The sequence below is a fragment of the Talpa occidentalis genome, unplaced genomic scaffold, assembly GCF_014898055.3.
Source record: "Talpa occidentalis isolate TD23 unplaced genomic scaffold, MPIMG_talOcc4v2.1 talOcc4.13, whole genome shotgun sequence".
NCBI classification, from domain to species: Eukaryota; Metazoa; Chordata; class Mammalia; order Eulipotyphla; family Talpidae; genus Talpa; species Talpa occidentalis.
The window spans coordinates 41,194,687-41,217,465 of record NW_023601322.1 but is presented as its reverse complement, the minus strand read 5'-3'; the positions used below and the strand labels follow the sequence as shown (position 1 = coordinate 41,217,465).

At 34.9% G+C, this 22,779-nt stretch overlaps 1 protein-coding gene across 1 annotated transcript in view; it reads right to left on the bottom strand.

The window, feature by feature from the left end:
* The window catches only part of USP14 (ubiquitin specific peptidase 14), a 46,496-nt gene that overhangs the window by 7,173 nt on the left and 16,544 nt on the right, over positions 1-22,779 (bottom strand). Inside the window, exons 4-13 of the mRNA XM_037508757.2 lie at positions 21,915-22,019; positions 19,943-20,046; positions 10,122-10,180; positions 8,343-8,473; positions 7,224-7,304; positions 6,786-6,871; positions 5,814-5,928; positions 3,322-3,387; positions 3,072-3,164; positions 1,005-1,133 (exon numbers count right to left, since the gene is read on the bottom strand). Of these exons, the coding sequence (XP_037364654.1) occupies positions 1,005-1,133; positions 3,072-3,164; positions 3,322-3,387; positions 5,814-5,928; positions 6,786-6,871; positions 7,224-7,304; positions 8,343-8,473; positions 10,122-10,180; positions 19,943-20,046; positions 21,915-22,019 (969 nt within the window). The remainder of the gene's footprint in view (positions 1-1,004; positions 1,134-3,071; positions 3,165-3,321; positions 3,388-5,813; positions 5,929-6,785; positions 6,872-7,223; positions 7,305-8,342; positions 8,474-10,121; positions 10,181-19,942; positions 20,047-21,914; positions 22,020-22,779) is intronic.

Sequence of the window (22,779 nt, the reverse complement as noted above, 5' to 3'; positions counted from 1 at the left end):
CTCTACAAGTGTGCCAAGACCATACAATAGGCAATAAACAGTGCTGATACAAGTAGATATTCACAAGCGAAACAATGGATTTGGACTTTTACTTCATCACATATACAAAAATTAACCCAGAATAGATCACAGGTCTAAATGGAAGTTATAAAATTCTTAGAAGAAAACAAAGAAACAAATCTTCATGGCCTTGTATGAGTCAATGGTTTCATAACACCAAAAGCGTTATAATGTGTTATATCACAAGGGGAAGCTGTGAAAGGTACCTCTTTGTATTAGTTCTTACAACTGCATGTTCTTCTACAATTCTGAAAGTTTAATTTTTAAAAAACTTTCTTTTAACACACACAAATGGTAACCTACAGAAAATTTTAAATTCAATACATAATATCAATAAATATTTGATATAAATATTTGGAAATATTTCTAGTTACAAGGAAATATTTTCATTTTGACAAAGAAATTCCAACTTATAATTTAGCTGTTTCTTATCTAACTATAAAATACAATTATGCATTACATATAAATTTGCTGTTATAATTTTATACCAGTCATAGGCACAACAGTAGCACTGACTAAAGATACAACTTTGTTGTGACAGTTGGTATGAATGAATCGTTATTTCATACAATTCCATTAAAAATGGAGGCAACATCTTGTCTTATGAGGAACAATAATAAAGTATGTAGAAAGTACTATGCAAGATTTTATGTTTTAAGGAGATAAGTATAATAAGAGGACTATAAGCTACAGATTATAGGAGGAAAGAAAATATTGAGCCTTACTCTGTTATAAAGTACCATTTACCACAAATAGTTGTTTTTCTTATGCTACAAATACCTAAAACTTGAAAGGCACGCTTGCAACAATACATGTAGAATTTCTATATATGTTAAATAAAATAGTTTTGTACATTTTTGCTAAAAGATTAACAATACTTGTAATTGTTAAACAATGATAAAATACTAAAATATTAAGATTAGAAAATCTCAGTAAGAACCTACGGTCTTTGGTTGTAGATTCACTTTTTTATCTTCTAGATCCTTGAATTTTGATCGAAAAGAGACCATTTTCTCTTGGAGTTCTGGTGTACACAGTTCGTACACATCCAACATAAGAGGAAATTTAACATCCTATATACAAAAACAAGAATAAAAATTTGTAGAAATCTCTTGGAAATCTGTGCATTGAAACCTACAGTGATTGTTTTCAAGAAAGAATCTGTTCGTAACTTTTACAGATAAATCTTTTACAAATAAACCATTTTACAAATAAACCACACATTTTAACCCATAAAACTGACCACAGAAGAATGATTAGAATTTATATGGCAAAAAAAGTATTTCAGAATTATTAAGACCATTTGCTGTAAAAATAATCAATATACCTAAAACCAGCAGGAGTCAATTTGCAAATGGATTCACATGACATTTAAATCTGAAATACAATCTTACATAGAAACAACAGTGATAAAGTTCAATTTTTTTTTTAAAGATTTATTTATTTATACAAGAACTGGGGTACAGGCCAGATGCACGGGAGGGTGAGAGGATTCACCAGAGACAGAGCAGGGAACAGAACAGGCAGACTGACAAAATACACTGCTGAGGGGAGCAGCAGGTGAGACAGGAGCCATCTGCCGTGCCATGTAGATTCTCGCTGGCCGGCTGGTTGGGATCAAACCCACGCTGCAGAGGCTGCAGACAGCTTCACAGTGCGGCGCTCAACTGCCTGCACCACCAGGGAGGCCCGATAAAGTTCAATATTAATAAATATTTCAATTTAACACTAGGCATCTCCTGCCCACCTATGACAATGCAAGTGTTTCTTTTCATAAAACTTTTCCCTTTGCAAAATAGGAGTGGCAGCTCTCCTGCCCACCTGTGACTACACAGGTGCCTCTTCTTCCATCTTTTTCTGATAAATCTGTCCTTTTAAAATGTAATAAAATAAATTTAACACTAGTAGATACTTCAACTATACTTAACTTCCTCATGTAATACTAATATAGGAAAATACTATAAACTGCAGCTCAAGATGCTAGTTTTATATATATATATATGTATAGAGAGAGTTGTATATTGTTGAATAAAGTTGTATATTGTTGAATAAAGTTGTATATAGTTATAGTTTTATATATATATATAAAAATATATATATCCCAAAGATCCAGCACTTTAGATATATAGCCAACAAAACAGCAAAATAGTAAGGTTGGTACCTACATCAAGAGACTACAATTTAAATATTCTTTGGGCAGCAGTTATTTATACTCCTTTCACCTAGAAGAAAGGTACTGCCTTTATTCTATGCCCTACCCCACTGCCATCCCCAAACTACTGGGTCAGCATCTTTACAGCTGAGGATCTGGTCTACAGCACTGTTTACGAGTAGTGGAGAAAACCCATCAGAACTACCTGGAAATCTTTTGAAATACTTAAGATTTCAGGCTCCACTTAATCAGATGCTTGGAGGGCAGGGGTAGAAAGGCATGCATATGATTTAAAAGTACAGGGCCTCCCCTGGCGGCGCAGTGGTTGAGCACTGGGCCGCGAGGCTGCCCGCAGCCTCTGCAGCACCGGTTCGTTCCCCAGCCAGCGGCAAGGGTACCACAAAAAAAAAAAAAAAAAAAGTACAGGGCTTCCGTGGTGGCGCAAAGGGTTAAGACACAACATATGAAGCTATCTGCAGTCTCTGCAGCACGAGTTCAGTCCCCGGCCAGGAACAACCCACATGGCGCAGCAGACCTCTCCTGACTCGCCCGCTGCTCCCCTCAGCAGTGTATTTCAGTTAGTCTGCCTGTTCTGTTCCCCACTCTGTCTCTGGTGAATCCTCTCAATCCCCGCATCTCTGGCCTGTACCCCAGTTCTTGTAGGCATAAATAAATAAAAAATACAATGGATAATTTCAATACAATATATATTCATGACTAAAAACCACTTTCCTAATGTTAATAACTCTCCCATTTATAGTATTTCAGAGAAAGTTCAACTATTCCTAAAGGAATAAGTAACAGGTTTTATTGTAAATTAAAGAATTTTCATATTTTATACTAAAAGCTCATTACTAACCTTAAGAACTTTAGCATTCACAGATTCCTTCTCTTTATAAAAAAATCGAACCATCTGAATAGTCAAGTAAGCAGGTAGTCGGCTAATCTTGGACTGAAAAGGAAACACAAAAAAAAAAACCCTTTACATGCAAATGCCACAAAAATTTTTAACTCCGTGCTTTAGTAAAACACAAAGACTGGGTAACATTAATTAACTAGAAACCTTTGAATGCTAGGAAATTCAATTTCAAAAGGAATGCACAACTTACAGATTTGAGGTACAAAGCATTTCTTTGCAATGATGGAGACTGTTTGGTGATTTCTTCCTGAAGTCGCTAAAAAAGAACGTAAAATCAAACATTAGTTTGAAGAATTTTTTTCCTGCAATACAGACTACCTTTAATTTTTTTAAAAATTAGTATTCCTCAATAGAAAACATACAATATCTGCACACCGGTATGGATTTGTACCAGGGAGGAATAATTTGAATACAGACACAATGCTTTGAAATATGATTCAGTTCTTTAATATATCAAAATAACATAATGGCATGAGGTCCTCAGAATGTAAAATAATGGTTGAAAGATTTTAATTGTGAGCCAAATGTTTCTGAGAGTTTATATTATATTTTATGCAATACATTAAAGCCTTTTATGGCATTTTTCCACTTACATATTACCAGAATATTCATACTATATTAGAAATTAAGACAAGGAAATCCTTGTTTGTTTTATGTATACATCTTCCAATCAATTATTATTAAATTTGAAAAAAGTCTTAACAGAAAACCTCAGTTAATTTAACAAATGTGGGAAAACATTTAGCACCCATCTTAATCAACATGACTGCCTTTCCTTTATAGCCTATATAACCTTAGGCAAGACAGTTTCATCTCTGCGCATCATTTGTAAATGGTGATAACAGTACCTACATATAATGCTGTTGTTAAAATTACATGAATTATTATGCAGAAAACGAGTTGGCATATATTCTTTATCAAGTGAACGTTAGCTAGTATTTCTAATATTGTAAGAAAAAATCAGAACTACTAATGTGCTTTGCTTTAACATAAACATACCAATCAGTTAAAACAATTTACTGTTTTTTTTAATAAAACATATTACACATGTGCAAAAAATTTAAGTTTGATTTTTAAAAATCACTAATTACAATATATAAGAATCATTGTAAAGTCACTTTTTAATGCTTAAATAAGTATAGTCAGTATTGGAGAGGTAGAGAAACGTGGAGTAAAATTACTCAAGAACAATCAGAACAAATGATAGTAAAGCATCTAAAAATTTTACCATGGCAATAAATACATCTCAGGAACAGACATTTACAAATAATTTGGGTGACTATTATTCATCAGGTAAGTTATCATATCATCACCAATTGTAAATATCACTATCAATTACAAGTACCAAGTATCCTTAGTTTTCCTGGAATTTTATAAAATTATGAAGAAAATATCATCTGGAGATACCTTGTCAAAGCATTCTACTCCAGTCTCCAATTAACACACTTCATGCTTTGATGGCCTGAAACTAGTACATCATAATTTGTTTTAGGACTCTTACTAGTTAGCTAGTATTTGTGTTTTTAAAGTGAACTTCTCTAAAAGCTATTATGCCTCACAATGTCCTCTCAGCACATTTTTATCAACTGATAAACACACAACCTTGTTTTTCATGTGTTTCTGTTTAATGACTCCTTACTTAACATTAACACTGAAATCACAGCCAACTACACTGTAATTAACCCCTAAATGAAACTTATCTAGCTTATGTTATTTTCTCCTTAAAGCATATCAGAGTTCTTGTGCTTTAAACATTAAGACAGCACACCTCAGCATTATGCCTATAGTCATTTTAAACAGCAAAGACACCAATAAAAATGCAAGAAATATGGCACTAAAATTATTGAAAAAAGGACAACTGTTTAGGGCCTCCTTGGTGGTCTAAAGGTTGAGTCTCAGAGCTACCACCATGATGGACTGAGTCTGTTCTGGGCCAGAGAGCAAATGCATCTCTCCTGTCTTGCCTGCTGCTCCCCGCTCTATCTCTGTATTTCAGTGTGTAGATTTGCCTGTTCTGCTGCCCACTCTGTCTCTGGTGAATCCTCTTACCCCCACACCTCTGGCCTGCACCTCAGTTCCTCTATGTAAAAACAGTCTTTACAAAAAAGGGGGGGAGGGCAGCACTCCCTCTGCCCACCTGTGCCTATGCAGGTGCTTCTTTTCACCAACCCTCTCCCTCTGCAGGGCAGCAGCTTCCTGCCTGCCCGTGACCTGTACCTACCGGGGCTTCTCTTCACTGACCTCCCTCAGCGGAGGCCGCTCTTCTCAAGGCTGCCCGACTGCAACCATGCAGGCCTCTCTTAGTAAACCTGCCTCTTTCAGGCAGCTCTTCCTGCCCGCTTGTGTCTATGCAAGTATCTTTTACTCTTTTGTCCCTTTCCCTAATAAATAGGTTCTTTAAATATATATATATAAAATAAAAAAGGGACACTTGTTTATAGAATGAGAGCTGAAATAAAAACAAAGCATCACCATTGGGGGGCCTTAAGTGGAATAAAGTGTCAGCTACTCAAAATTGTGGCACTCTGAGCATGTCTACAACAACCATGAAAGCACCATGAGTATTGATGTTGGGTTTACAAATAAAGTTTAGCATTCACAAATATGAGAAAAGTAAAAAATTAAGTGCATCTGCAAATACAAAATCTCCAAATAACAAGAATCAGTTGTAATTGTCCTTACCAATTTAAGTCCTGTGAAAAGATACTTGACTTCTTGATTAATAAAACAACTAAGCTGAAGTTGATTTTCCTTTCCTTTAGTGACTTCTTCTTCTTCTGACTCCGTACACTTCATGCTTTGCAAAATAAGATAAGGAATATGCAAGCAGGCATTCAATTTGTTATATAATCTTGAATATAATAAATTATCCTAATGTCATTAAAACCAGTAACACCTTTCATTGGTGTTTAAAACATTTCGGTCTCACAAGAGTTCATTCACCTACCAACAAGACGGAGTAATTAGTGTACAGTAACACATAAACTCTGGTTATAACACATTAATCTGGTCATAAAATGGTCTTAATAACCTAAATACACATAAACAAGAAATCTTAGACCCTCAATTTCTATTCATGAAAACAGAACTTCCCTAAATTCATGTTTTATTAATTTGTTCAATCTAATGTATATAATTTAGTTGAACAGACTACATTTCATACATTAAAATTAGAACAGGGAGGGGAGGACAGCACAGTGGAATGTGGTGGGAGACTGGATATTTTGGTGATGGAAAAACTTTGGTGACTGCATTTGAAGGGACAAATCTTATTGGTGAGAAAATAAACAAGGATGTTTTATATTACTAAAAAATATTAAAAAAATAAACATGCTAAAAAGTGTGAATTAAATTTGTTGTTTTTTACATTGTAAATGTTTTAAAATTCTAATAAATCAGTAATAGAAGAAAAAAAATTAATTCTTTATGAGGTGAATTAATGAGGTAGATTCTGGTAAAGATGTATTTAGGGAAAAAATAGTTTTAAAGTATACAATCCAATAGGTACATTTTTCCAAATTCCTAATTTCTACCTCTGAACAATTTTTCTTCATATCCATCCCACCACTCCAATCAGTAAACTGCGCTATGTATGCTAATCAGTTCTACTAAATTATGAGTAAACTCTATATAGATCTTGGCTTATAAGGATACGTAGTTTCAAACTCAACTCCGAAGAACTGATCAATTAAACTTTTCTTTTTAGATGGTGTCACTGCTGACGCAGATGAAGAATCTGTCTGCAAAAATAAAATTAAATATTCCAGTTTTACTTTATGAAGATATTGATGTTTATATCCTCCCACACAATCTAATTTAATAATACATACTCAAGCTTTTGAAAATGTAAAATCCTTCTATTGTTCAAAAATATTCCTGAAGGAATATAGATGCTCAACGAAATCAATTCAGCTTCACAAAGAATATACTCAATTCAAATGTCAAATGAAAGCTTTCAAACTAGGACTATAGACTGAGCATTTAAAGTATTCAATTACATGTCTATTACAATACGTTCATTTCAAGATCTTGGGGTATTGGGAGAACGGAATCAAAGTATACTAGTCTATAATCACAAATATTTTTCAATACCTCTTTTATGGAATCATCCTCTATGGCTTCTAATTTCTGCTGCAATACTCTCATCATTTGTATCCAACATTCATTAGCATCCTGCATTTTAAAAAGTGACACAGTAAGTCAATCTTGGCTTTCATGGTTTCAAGATAATTACTTTCCTTAGGGGCTGTCTTCTTCTTTAAAAATATTAAGCCAAGTGAGGTTATTATATGATCTTTGAAATAAAGAATTTCAGAATATTTTATTCACTCTTAACATAACAGCAGATGTTAGTATACTGGGTTCCTAATTTTACTTAACAGTTTAACACTATTCAAGACTCCAGGAATACATGGCAGTGAAGTAAATGGAAGTACTCCTAATGGAGAACATAGATAAAAAAAAATTCAGCAAAGAGAAGGGTTATGAAGGAAAAAAAGCTACATGGGAAAATAAGGTTGGGGAAGGGAAGTGTGCTATTTCAGTAGGATGGTCAAGGAAAACCTGGCATATAAGCCATGAAATTTGAGTGAGGCAAGGAAGCAAGTCATGATAACTGGAATGTTTAAAAAAATAACAAGAAAGCCAGTGTATCTAAAGAGAAATGAGCAAAGCAGACAGTGGCAAATGAAGAGATAAGAGGAAGTCAAGGACTAGAACTGGACAGAAAATCACTAGGTGGGCAAATTACAGAACTGAGACATACAGGAGAGGATGGAAAGGAGAGGGAAGAGCACAAGAGACTATGGTGATAGTTCACAGGTTATGTGGTGATGGGAGCTTTAGGAGGACTGCACCTAAGGGCAGAAATCAAATATTATACAAAAATGAACAACAATGTAAGAAAATAAAAATTAAAAAAAAAAAAAAAAGAAAATCACTAGGGAGTTTTGAACAAGGACCAACATAATCTTATTTACATTTTAAAAAGGAGTCCAGGGGCTGTGTGGAGAAACACTGCAGAAAGGCAAAAGCAAAAGATGATCAGTTTGTAGGCTACTGCACCAGTTCAGACAAGATATAACGGTGGAGTGAACTAAAGAGTACCAATTACTTGTATTTTCAAACACAATCCAAAAAATATGGTATGGTATAGGAAAGCTAAGTTTTACATTTACAAAATGAAAACCCACATGCCTTTACCCTGATTACCTGTTGAAGATACTGTCCTTGTTCACCCTTCTCTGCAAACTGTGGAAAAGCCATGTGCAAAAATTGTAGTAGAATAATAGGTGGAATACTAGAAGAGGTTTTATCCATGGAATCAAACAAGTCTCTAAGGGCTTAAAAACAAAGCAAAAACTGTCTTAGTAAAATAATGACATATTTAAAACAGGCAAGTAAAAGTTAATTCTCAACTAATACAAAAACCCCCTTCATAACTATTTTTTAAAGATTTATTTATTTATTTATGCATACATACATATATACATACATACAAGCACTGGGTACAGTCAGAAGCACAGGAGGGTGAGAGGATTCACCAGAGCCAGACTGACGAAACACACTGCTGAGGGGAGCAGTGGGCGTGACAGGAGAGGTCTGCAAACCATGTGGGACCCTTGCCGGTGGCTGGGGATCGAACCTGTGCTGCAGAGGCTACAGGCAGCTTCGCAGCCCAGCGCTCAACTGCCACGCCACAGGGGAGGCCCCTTCAAAACTATTTTTAAGTGTATCTTTTCTTCTGCAATTGCTGGATTCCTAACAAAAAATGTGGTTTTACAGTTTAAAAAAAATCACTAGAAGACTTTATAATACAATCACTAGCTATAACAACTTCTGAGCCCTGCCCTATTCTACCGACTCTTCCTCTATCCACCGTCTCCTTCCTCCATTGCCCCTCTCCACTCTTCTCTCAATCCCCTTGCCAGGTTTTGTCTTCCCAAACAAAGCAGGGTATATTCATTTAATACAGAGAATACATAACCTGTTTAGGGACCAATAGGCATAATGTTACTATTCTAATACCATGTTGCTATCTGACCATCAGGTTACCACTTCCAACCAACCACCCTGTAGCCCATATTTGGTTTCCATCTACTGTACTCTCTAGTAATGAAATCTGGTTCCTTAAACACACTTGCTGACATTACCAGACAGCTGAGATCCAGTTAATTTTCCTTTTTCAAAATTGTTCCTCTGGGCCTCCCTGGTGGTACAGAAGTTAAATTCTCAGCACTATCATGCCATGACCAGTTACTGTGGCATGAGTTCCATTCCCAGGCAGGGAGCTAACCCACAATGGGACAGCAGACCTCTCCTGTCCCGCCAGCTGCTCCCCTCAACAGTATATTTCAGTGGATCTGGCTGTTCTGTTCTCCATTCTGTCTCTGGTGAATTCTCTCACCCTCCGCACCTCTGGCTTACACCCCAGTTCTTATATGAATAAATAAATAAAAATAAATCTTTAAAAAAATAAATGGTTCTCAAATGGTTCAGAAGAAAAAAAAAATAAGAAAATGCATTAGAGACGAGATGTGACAAAAATAAATACATACACACATACACACAGCTATAAACACTATGATTTCAACGAGGACTCATTTGTGTAAAGACAAAAATGGAGTAATTCTGATATGCGGAATACCCCCTAAGACTCTCCTTTACAATGATTATGATAACGTTGACTGTAATAAGACCTATTTCTGGATATCCTTGAGGTTATCCCCAAAAATATATCTTACTAGCAGACTCTGACATAGAAATAATAATCCAAAAGATCCAAAAATTATTTTTCAAAATGGACCATTAGTGGTTTCTAATTTAGGTAAATTCTAAGTTGTTTAATGTAAGTCTAAGTACTACAATTATAATGAGCATTATGCTACACAAAACATATTTTGTAAGCTGAAAGGTACTAAATAAATTGAGTGAAAAGTTAACATTTATACTGTACCCCTTCTTGAAAAGCAGTATATTTGAGATACTGACCCGCAGTAATATATTGTGCTGAAGCCATTTCCCCTGAAGCTCTCAAGGCACCTGCATACCTAGGAACATTAAGATAGAATTAAATAATAGGATTCAACTGATTATAAAATTCAAATAAAGAAACCAGTTACAATGACTATAGCACTGTCACTGCAAGTTTCTCAAAGCTGTTCCAACCTTTCTATCTTCTCTTCTGGTCTTACTGCTATAAGCATTAAATAGGCAAAAAAAGAGTATTAAGAAACACGGGAATTTAGATCCATGAAACCTACTTTAAATTATTTTCCTTTGCTAATACTTCTAAAGCAAACATTTTCTAAAGGTCTCAGTGAACTAGGAAAACATACCCTTTCTCATGATTTGCTTAAAACAGTGTAAAACCAAAAAGTACATATTTAATGTCCATTATTATAAAGGAAATAAAATTAATGCAATTTCAGAAATAACAGGGGAAATAGTATTAGATCAAAAACATAACATCAAAACTCAATATACCTGCATTCACCATGAACTTGCTATATAAGATTAAATAAGTCATTTAAATTTCAACTCAACTTGTTCACCTATAAAATGAGTTTATGAGGACTTTCTATTAAATGATTTCTAAATCCACTTTCAGCTTTATAATTCTCAGTTACTGACAATAAGGACTGCCCATCATACACAATATTCAAGTCAGTCACTACTCATACACATAAAGGATCAGAAAATATCATCCAGATGTCAAATATTGAGGCGTGAAGGGATATTCCCATATCCTAGTCACTATTCACATTCACTATGATTAAAACTAAGTTTAGGTATACTACATACCCACTAAAGTAAAATGACAGATATGTATCACCCAATATTGGTAAGAATGTGGAGCAACCATAACTATGTATACAGTGAATAACATGGATGAATCTCAAAAACTATTCTGAGTGAACAAAGTCAGGACCCCCCTCCCAAAAAAGTCCGTTCGGTACATTTAAGTGCTAGAATGAACAAAAATAAAACGAGGTAAGAAGTTGGTTAGTGGAGGACACGAGAACTGACTGGGAAGTGGTTTCAGAAAAATTTCTGTGGCCTCCCTGGTGGCACAAGGGGTTAAGCACCGCACTGTGAAGCAATCCACAGCCTCTGCAGCACCAGTTCTATCCCCAGACGGCCAGGGAACAATCCACATGGCACAGCAGACCTCTCCTGTTTTGCCCGCTGCTCCCCTCAGCAGTGTGTTTCAGTCATTCTGCCTGTTCTGTTCCCCACTCTGTCTTTGGTGAATCCTTTCACCCCCACATCTCTGGCCTGTACCCCAGTTCTTTCATGCATAAATAAATAAATCTTGGGAAAAAAGGAAAAATTTCTGGGATGGTGGGAATGTTCTATAATTTAGTGGGAAAATGGGTTACAGAGAATTTGTATTTGTCAAAATCAATCACACCAAAACATGATACATGCATTTCACCATATGTAAATTGCTATTTCATTAAAAAAATTCTGTGCTCATGTTAAGTAGAATGAAAGTAGTTACAGAAAATACATTTAATTACATTCAACAGAAGAATTTTCTTTTCAGTTGCTTGTTTAGTTCTTTTGGAAACTGGTACAGCTTAAGTATTTCCTACATTTTTCAATATGCAATAATTCATAATAATGTCTAAATTATATTCATTTAAAAAATGAAAATTGAAAGCTTGTTAGACATTTTAGTGACCTTTTCAAAAAAGTACTTTTGAAGTAAAAATGAAATATTAATAAAGTGCATATATCACAGAATATACTGAAGTGTATAAATTATTCTACATAACTGCAGCCATTACTGAATTTTACTTCTCGTAACATGAGTAACATGAGTAACAATTTTACAGGGTAATATGAGTGTCTATATTTATGGGAAAAACTATACTAATTGTCAAATATTTTGAAACTAAAAATAGAACGGTTATAGATAATTTAATACCATTCCTCAAAAGCTCCTAATAATACTGGAAAATATATAATTCTGAGTATTGGGAAGTTTTACAGAGAAAAGTACCAAGAAAACCTACCTTTGCTAGTCTTTGTTAAGTCAGTAAATTAAAAAAATGATACAGAAAATCTGTATAAAGTTAACTTAATGTTTATTATGTTATCACCTGCAAAAAAGAATGTGATTTTTCTATCAAGTGTGAAATATTCAAAATAATCAACCATTTACCAGATCAACCCATCATCAAAAGGGAAAATGTTTATTTGGTAATACAAGTTTTCCCCTGCTATTGCAAAGTAAATTGCTCCTATTTGGTGTGATCTGATAGTTTATTTTAGGTGTACTGGAATGCTTAAAATTTTTCTACATCAATTAATAGTAACATTCCCAGAACCCCCAGAAAATCTATCAAATCATACCAATTAGGTAAGTTCTACTTTCTCACAGCAGGGAAAACCTGTAGTCTATAGGTACAACAGTATACTATACAGTATGAAAAAGAAAAAGTTACAACTACCCACATACAACACTGATAAACCAAAGATAATCAGTCAGAACCAAATGAACACAACCTGTATGTTTCTGCTGATAAGGAATTCAAAATAAGCAATATTAATCTGTAAGGTTAGATGTCAAGTTAGTACTAACACATTCGGAAAGAAGTGTGAGGAGTAATAAGGGAACAATAGGTGAGGGGATTTCGGGAATGCTGATAGGTTCTAACAATGTTGGATACCTGGATGTGTTCATTCTAAGGTAAGTCATTTGTATACTGTTCTATAAGCTATGATTCAATATTTAAAAACAAACTCTGGGTCAAGGATAAGAGAAAAGAGTTTACAATTTGTTGTAAAACATGTGAACAGCTTTAATTAATGCATAGGGAACAATAATAGAACCTCAGATTAAATTAGTACACAAGAACAAATGAATGATCCAAGCATGCAACTTCAAAAGTTAGAAAACAATTAAGACTAAGGAAAACAGAAGTTTGTAATACAAACAAAGTAGGATAAATCAGACAATAAAAAGAACTAAATGAATAAAATAGCTGATTCTATGAAAAATAAAATACACAACCCTATTGGCATGATAACCTTAGCAGGAAAAAAAAAATGTAATAATAAGGAATGCAAATGGGGGGAGGGGATTACAGATCTAAAAAAAAAGAGTAACTCTTTGCTAAAATAGTTTAAAGACATTTAGAAAATTTTGAGGCAAAACAAATTACCAAATTGACTTTAAAGGAAATAGAAGTGTACATTTAAAGTGCAAAAAAAGGTTGGGTCAATTTTATGGACAGATGTTATAAGGAACAGATAATGCCTGGGCCTCCTGGTGATGCAAGGGTTAAAGTCTTAGCACTGTCAAGCTATTGTCAGCCACTGAAGCATGAGTTCATGGCACAGCAGACCTCTCTTGTCTCACCAGCTGCTCTCCTAAGCAGTGTATTTCAGTGGATTCCTATTCTGCTCCCCACTCTGTCTCTGGCAAATCCTCTCATGCCCTGCACCTCTGGCCTACACCCCAGTTCTTGTTATGCATAAATGAAAATAAAACTTTAAAAAAAAAAAAAACCAGATGATTCCTATAGAAAAATTGAAAATAAAACAGCAATCTAGCAATTACTACTCGAAAAACCAAGTATGTTGCATTTATCAAGAGCTGGCATGACAGTCTCCAAGACACAAATATGGCCAAATAATACTGTCTTTTATAAGTAACTAATAGATTTTTCAAAAATAATTTTTAATTATATATATTTTTTGCTATAAGTTCTAATTTTAAAACTCTGCAATTATGATGGAGCTCTACACAGGGTAGCAAGTAAACCAGATTTTATCTGTAGCTACAGTTCTTTGTCCTCACTGCCTCTTCAGCTAATCCAGTCTATTCCCCTTGAATGTACTTTTCTCTACCCTTCATTCATAATGCATCACAGTCTCTAGAACGTACCAAATAAAAATTCTAAGTGCTGAGGATAATCTTTAGCATCTCCAGGTTCTCTTTTTCTTTAATATCAGTTATTGCCATTTTTCCAAAGACAACCAAGCCCACCCATATCATCTTTTTTTTAATTTTATATATTTTTTACATCATTTTTCATTTTTGCACATTGTATGCATTTTCATCTTGGTTATAGTCCCCATACAATTCCTACCTCCCTTGTTTTGCTCCTACTCCCTCCCCGCCCCCGCAGTGTGTCTCTGGTTTATAGCTGCTTGTGATTTTGATTTTTACTTTATTGTAATTAGTAATTTTCCTGGTCCCTTATTTAGGTTTTCTAAATTCCTGCTATGAGTGAGACCATCCGGTATTTTTCTTTTTCTTTCTGGCTTATTTCACTGAGCACGATCCCTTCCAGCTCCATCCATGTTGCTGCAAATAGCATGAGTTTATCTTTTTTGATTGCTGAGTAATATTTCATTGTGTATATATACCACATCTTCTTGATCTAGTCATCTATTTTTGGGCATTTGGGTTGTTTCCATAGCTTAGCTATTGTAAATAGTACTGCTATAAACAGGGGTGCAAGTGTCCTTTTGAATTAATGATTCTGTGTCCTTTGGGTAAATACCTAGAAGTGGAATTGCTGCCACCCATGTCATCTTGTATTATGTTAGTAAGTATAAGGGTTTCCACCCTCTTGTGAAAATTTAATAGAAGTAATTTCATTTCAACAAAACAGAATGAACATGTTGAAATCTCCCCAGCTTAAACAAAACTTAGAGAAAAATAAAAAAAAAGGCTACCCTTAAATTAGAGACTTATGCCAGATGAAAAAAAAGTAAAGTCCTGAAAGTAAGGCAGGTCTGTATCAATTAACCACACTCTAAAAGAAGTTCTCTCATATCTTTACCAATTAATCACACTCCAAAATAAGAAGCTCTCTCATAAGCTTCTCATTCAGATCATTTGCAATCAGGACAAAAGAGAATATAGCTTTACACATGGTTAAATAAAATGCATATATAATCTTCCAACTGAGGGCAGCTCAAACCCATTCAAAGACACCAGAGTTAAAGGACCAGTGGGGAGGTGAGGGAGGACCTTTAAATAAGAACATTTCAGAGCCTCAGAGAAATAGAAGCAGGAATCATAGCAGAAATTAAAAACTGAAGATTATTTTAAAAAAGAACAGAATGTCATGATAAATAAGGAGTTGTAAAACAAAGCTAGCGTATATATCAGTGAAATATAAGACAGAACTGCAGCATTCTCCCAGAACATGCAAATAGAAAGTACAGAAGAAAAAAAGAGACATGAGAAATAGATTCAGAAATTCTACGTATGTAATAGGAATATGAAAGGAAGTAGAGAAAAGAAAGAATAACTGAAGAAGTAATGGCCAAGAATATCCTAGAGTTTAGGATAAAGTCCTCAGACTGAGAGCATCCTCTGAGCATTAAAGAAAACAAAAAGTCACACTTACAATGGAAAATACTGAAAAATAAAAATATAGCAAAAACTCAAAAAGTATTAAAACAAATGAGAATCGAGACTGATATTAGACCTCTCATCAATAGCCATGAGTACACTAAAATAGTAGAGAAATAACTATAAGCCTTTAAGAAAAAGTAACTTTAAAACTTCCCATCAAAGCAGTTTTACAACAATACCAGTTTACTTGACAGCCTCTCTCAATTAGATTTTAAGTGCCTTCAAGAGAAGTACATGTCTGGCTCACTGATAACACATCAGCCTCAATTTAGGCTACTTCATATAAATATTTGACAAATATTTACTACAGAGAAATGCAGAAATACTTCAGCTACTCACACATTTTTGCATAGTATTTCTCTCTCTTCTCTACTGCTCAGTTCTAACAAAGCATTTTACAAGTCACTAAAGGGAGGGGGAGGACAGCAGAATGATAAAGCTATCTATATACAAATTGTAGTTTAGAATTCTATCATATATTAACAACTGGCAATGTCTGCATCAAGACATTTGCAAATGAACCATTATTTATAGACTATTTCACAAGTTCTCAAATTATGGGTAATAGTTAACTCCTTTTTCCTTTTTTTATAGTGGTGTAAAAACAAGATTTTTCTAATACCGGATGGTCTACTCATAGCAGGAATCTAGAAAACCTAAATAAGGGACCAGGAAAATGAGTATCTATAAGAAAGAAAAAAATCAAAATCAACAAACAACTATGAACCAGAGACACACTTTGGGGGAGAGGGGCAGGGAAAGGAGGGATTTGCGGTCAAAATAAGGGGGTTGCAATTGTATGGGGAATATAAAAATAAAATTTAAAAAAAAAAACAAGATTTTTCTTTTTAATAAAAGGCTTAAGGACAGGCATACAAATAAATGCATTTTGTTCTAGACTAGAATTGAGAGTCCAGAATAAATCTTATTTATCACATAGGTTATGGTCAACTGATTATTTTTTTTTAAAGATTTATTTATTTATGCATATAAGAGCTGGGTTACAGACCAGAGGTGCCGGTGGTGAGAGGATTCACCAGGGACAGAGTGGGGAACAGAACAGGCGAGTTAACTGAAATACACTGCTGAGGGGAGCAGCGGGCAGACAGGAGAGGTCTGCTGCTCCATGTGTGTCCCCTCCCTGGCCAGGGATTGAACTTGTGCTGCTGCTGCAGTAGTTGCGGATAGCTTCCTAGTACTGATGCATAACCCCTTGGGCCCCCAGGGAGGCCCTCAACTGATTTTTTGGAAAAAGTGCTAAAGCAATTCAAAGTGGAAAGATTAGTCTTTATAACAAATGGTACTATAAGAATTGGTCTGCATGCAAAAGAATGGGACTGGATAACTATCTCCCATTATATACATAATATTAATTAAAAATGGATCATAGCCCTAAATATAAGAGCTAAAACTAAATAGTTCTTAAAAAAGACAACATAGCAGAAAATCCTTGTAATATAGGAGTAGTCAATGGTTTCTTACATATGACACCAAAAATGTACAAGAAAGGAAAATGTGAAATGTATCAAAATTTTAAATGCTTGCACTACACATAGTACTATCAAAAACGTAAAGAAAATTCACAAAATGGAAGAAAATATTTGCAAAGTACCCTCTGAAAAGGGACTTGTATCCAAAATATATAAAATTTACAACTAAATAATAAAAGGACAAACCATTTAAAACATAGGCAAAGGATCGAAAGAGACATTTCTCCAAAGACATATAAATGGCCAATTGCCCAACTGGATACTCAACATTAGGTAAACCCAAAAGAGAATCACATTACCATACCACTTTACACTCTTAGGATGACTACTGAATACAATAAAACATACAATAACAAGATTGACAGAAGGGTAGAAAAACTGGAACACTGTTACATTGCTGGTGAGAATGTAAAATAGTGCAGCCATTTTATTTTTTTAAAAGATTTAGTTAGTTAGTTAGTTAGTTAGTTAGTTAGTTAGTTAGTTAGTTAGTTAGTTAGTTATACAAGCACTGGGTACAGTCAGAAGCGCGGGAGGGTGAGCGAATTCACCAGAGACAGAGCAGGGAGCAGAACAGACAGACTGACGAAATACACTGCTGAGGGGAGCAGCGGGCGGCAGGAGAGGTCTGCCCGCCAAGTGGGTCCCTCACCCGATGGCCGGAGATCAAACCGGCGCTGCAGAGGCTGCGGGCAGCTTCACAACCCAGCCCTCAACAGCTGTGCCAGCCCTCAACAGCTGTGCCAGCGGGGAGGCCCTGTGTAGCCATTTTAGAAACTAATTTGGCAGTTGCTCAAAATGTTGCTGAACAGTTACCCCATATGAGCAAATAATCTACTCATAAGCAAGAGAAATAAATGAAAACAATACATCTGCACAAATATTTGTACTTAAATGTTTATAGCAGCATTATTCACAACAGTTAAAATGTAGAAATGATCCAAATGCCCATCAAATGATAATGATTAAAACACACCAGGAATAACCACAGAATGAAATACAAAAACTAATGAAATACTGATACATGCGACAATGTGAATGAAACTAAGTAAAAGCAGTCACAAAATCATCATATGTGTGGTTCTATTTATATGAAATTTCAAAATAGGCAAATCTATAAGACAGAAAGTAGATTAACAGTTGCCTAGAGCTGTAGGTGGTAAGGGTATAAGGAATGACTGCTAATGAGTATAAGTTTTTCGGGGGGAAGAAATTAATCTAAAATTAGACTGTGGTGATGACTGCACAACCTTGAAAATATAATATAGAACATCTAATTGAACATGTTAGAAGGGTGAATTATATCATAAAAGATAGTTCCAAACTTAGGATGTTTTGACTTACAATTTTTCACCTTAAAATGGTATAAAATAATACACATTCAGTAGAAACCACATTTTGAATTTTTAATTAGGGTTCATTTTCATTCCAGCATTCAATGAATTACATGAGATAGTCAACAGTATACTGTAAAACTGGCTTCGTGTTACATGATTTTGTCCAACTGTAAGCTAATGATGTAAGTATTCTGAGCACTTTTAAGGTAAGATAGAATAAAATAGGAGGTCTGTAAAATTAGGTATATTAAATGTATTTGCTTTGCTTTTTTTTTTTTTTTAATAGTCTTACTTCTTATTCTTTTTAAAAGCCTTTTCATCGCATATATAAGCAAGAGAATTACCACACAGGGATATCGTGAATCCTATTTCAGAGCTAGGTAAAATGCATCAATTTTATGTATTTTCCCTACCCTTTACCTTTAAACCCTCCCCATTAGGGTTATCAATTTAAAAGTAAAGAATTAAGGATAGTGTACTGGAATCAAGTTCATTTCTCTCTGCAAGCAAGCATTCAAAATAAAAACTACAAATATACTACGGGGGAACATGCAAGAAGAGACTAAGCAGTTCTTAAATATCACAATACTAAAAAGATATAGAATTCCTTAATAAAGACTAGACAAGGATGTCTGACTTTCTTCCCTAAACAATGCTGCATTATAATTTTTGAAGAATTATATGGGGTGAGTGCAGTCTCTCCACAGGCTCCGGGCAGCACTCCCTCTACCCAACTGTGACTATGCAGGTGTTTCTTTTCACCCACTCTCTCCCTCAGCAGGGCAGTACTTGCTGCCTGCCTGTGAACTGTACCTTGTAGGGACTTCTCTTCACTGACCTCCCTCAGCAGAGGCAGCTCTCCTCAAGGACACCTGCCTGCAACCATGCAGGGCTCTCTTCGCAAACCTGTCCCTTTTGGGACAGCTCTTTCTGCCCACTTGTGTCTATGCAAGTGTCTTACTCTTCTGTCCCTTTCCCTAATAAACCTGCTCTTTTAATTAAAAAAAAAAGAATTATACAGGCAAGTCACTACAAAGTCTCCAATTTTCATGAACAGTATCATGTTCTAGGTCTTCATTTACCCCTGCTTGTTTTTTAAAAAAGTGTTTGTTTCCACTTGACACAGTGAAGAAAAAATATATATAAATCTGCACTCTAGGAGGCTTTCAAAAGCTCCCATCCAGTGTGGCTATCTTTTTCTTGTCACAGCTCCCAAAACAGCCTAGCTGGAAGGTACTTTTAATATAAATGGCTCAACTCCCAATGCCAATAGTTCAATGTAACAGACATGTGCTGAGGCCCAAGAATCTGAGTCAGAGCCCAGATATATAAAACCACACCAAGACAGGACCTGATTTTAGCATTCCTTCCCAAACAGGACTGCACAGGACAGTGCATGCCCATGGTTTAAGTGAACGTATTTTGACTTACAGTAAATATTCACCTTATAATGGGTTTATCATGATGTAACCTCATCATAAATTAAAAATCTGTGCTTCTCAATAAAGCAACTAAAAATATATACACAAAACAACACTACTCACCCAAATATGGAATTCCTTTACCCAAAAAAGACTTAAAGCTATTTCTCTTCAGTCTTACCTTTTAAGGGCATCTTTGAGTTCAGGCACAGAACGAATACACTGAACCGTAGCATTCATGTAACAAGTGTTACCAAGGTTTGTCAATCCACATGGTAATTCCATCTGATAAGGAAAAGGATTAAATCATTTTTATAAAATGAGGCAGAGATCTATGAATAACATTTTATCATGTGTTAATGAGGAAAAAAAATCAATTCCCAGTCAGGACCACTGTCTGTGTGGAGTCTGTATATTTTCCCTTGTCTACATGGATTTTCTCTAGGTACTCCATTTTCTTCCCATATCCCAGGGATATGCATGTGAGATTCATTAGTGTTTCTAAACTGTCTCAGTAGGAGTGAGAGTGGGTGTGTGTATGAGAGCATCCTGTCCAGGTTTGGGTCTCACATTGTACCCTGAGCTGCCAGAACAGGCTCCAGGTACCTGAAACCTTGAACTGGAATAAGTGATTTAGAAAGTGAATGGATGAATACAAATTATTTTTAATATAAGTGTTTTTGACCTTCATTTACAAGTTTGCTGATGTTTTTGTGACTAGAAATATGCCATAGGAATTTAAGTCTTATTAAGATCAATTAGGCTACAGTAAAATTGATTTCATTACACATTTTTTAGTTTTAGTCAGTTTCCAAGAACCTATCGAAGACAAGGGCATTAAGTGAGGACTTATTGAATGAATCACCAGAGTTCACATATACTTTGATGCAAGAACAATTTACCACTCATACCAATTTGTATTTACTCTAAAGTAACAATGCTTTATTTCTCCAACAAAAAATTTCATTTGCATCACACTGACAATCATTCTCTATTTTAATTCCCTTCTTAAAAATACTAAAAGAACAATCATATCCATTAGTCCTGCCTCCTTTGTAGACTTACTTAAACAGAGTAGCAACATATACATAGAAATACTTCACACCAAAAAAAAAAATGGCAGTATATAAAACCTGGATGATTTAAATAAATATTCAAAACATGTGATGATCAGTTTCTAAACCAAGTTTGCATTTAAATTAAAGATAAACTAATGTATTTCCAGCATGGAACATTTTAAGCACTTAAATGCCCCAGTATTTAAGCTATTTGAGCTTAAATATTAAGCTATTTAAGCTATTTATTAAGCTTAAATATTAAGCTATTTAATATTAGCTATTTTAGCTATTTGAGCTATTTGAGTATTTCACTTATTTGAGCCCATTTTTCCAAAAAAGTAAACACTCAAAATAAACACTATTTACCAGACACAATTATTACAGATGTTGACTTTATAATATCTGTGTGTGTATCTTATAACAACCCTTATCTGTATAATAAAGTTAATTATAGTAATTACATCAGTTCTGAGACTTAAAAGCCCAAACTCTGGATTACAAACTTTGTTTAATGTTAAGTATAAATTAAGCCTAAGTAAATTCATTTGAAAGTCAGAAAAGCAATAATCAAAGCGTACAATCAAAACAGCAAGTAATTTTATTAACTATTCCATTATAGGATTTCTTAAGTCAATTTCAAAACTAAAAACATACATCTTAGTGTTTGTGACTAAGTCTTCAAAACATACAGATGCTGGGCCTCCCCGGTGGCGCAGCGGTTGAGCGCTGGGTTGCGAAGCTGCCCGCGGCCTCTGCGGCGCCGGTTCAATCCCCGGCTGCTCCCCGGCCACCGGAGGAGGATCCCACATGGTGCGCAGACCTCTCCTGCCACCCGCTGCTCCCCTCAGCAGTGTACTTCAGCCCTTCTGCCTGCTCTGCTCCCCGCTCTGGCTCTGGTGAATTCTCTCACCCTCCCGCGCTTCTGACTGTACCCAGTGCATGTATAAACAAAACAAACAAATATAATAAATAAATAAATAAAAACATGCCTCTATTAAAAAAAAAAAACATACAGATGCTACTCCTTGAAAAGCATCTTATAAAATATACTTCTGAAAAGCAGTGATCAAATATATAAAATGTAGTATGTCTTACAGCAGATGCTAACTGTTCTTCCGTCATGTCTTCTACAAATACGGTTTTAGCTGAGGGCTCCTCAGGAAGAGCATCTGCTGACCCCATCATTAGTAGAGTCATTCCCTGTTAAAAAAAAAAAAGTTAATTTCACAAAAGTGCTCAAAAGCTGATCACTTTATGTCCAATGACAAAAGCGAGACATGGAAAACACATTCTGCATCTTTCTAGTCAACAAGAAAGGAAGTACTAGGGCAGCTACTTTAGGTCAGAAATTACCTTCTTAACTGCAAAAAGGTTAAGAGGAAACTTTAAAGAGTTGTGAAACATCTACATCTTGATCACAGTAGTAGTAAGATGACTGCATAAAATTACCAAATTCATCAAGCTACACACTGGAAATAGGTCAATTTTGTACACTGTAAATTATACCTCAATATAGATGAGTAAAAAATATTGTCATAAAAAAGCTGAGAATACAGTTTATAATTTTGAAAAGGAAAGAATTATTCAAATAATCATTAACATGAAGTGGCTTAATTTTGCTCCATAGCAAATAAACTAGCACTAGTAAGATTACATTTGAATACAAATATTTTATATAATTATTGGTAAGAAAAATAAGACCAAACATAAAATTAGTTTAAAATATCAAATTTCCTAACTCTATTAAACTAAGAGAATACTTTCTTTTTTTTTAAGATTTATTTTATTTATTTATGCACTGCTGAGAGGAGCAGCAAGTGAGATAGGAGAGGTCTGCTGTGCCATGTGGGTTAGTGTGCAATAGCTTGATATTGCTGAGACTTTAACCCCTGCACTATCAGGGAGGACCCAGAGAATATTTATTTTCAATACAAATATAACTTTTCATAATAGAAACACA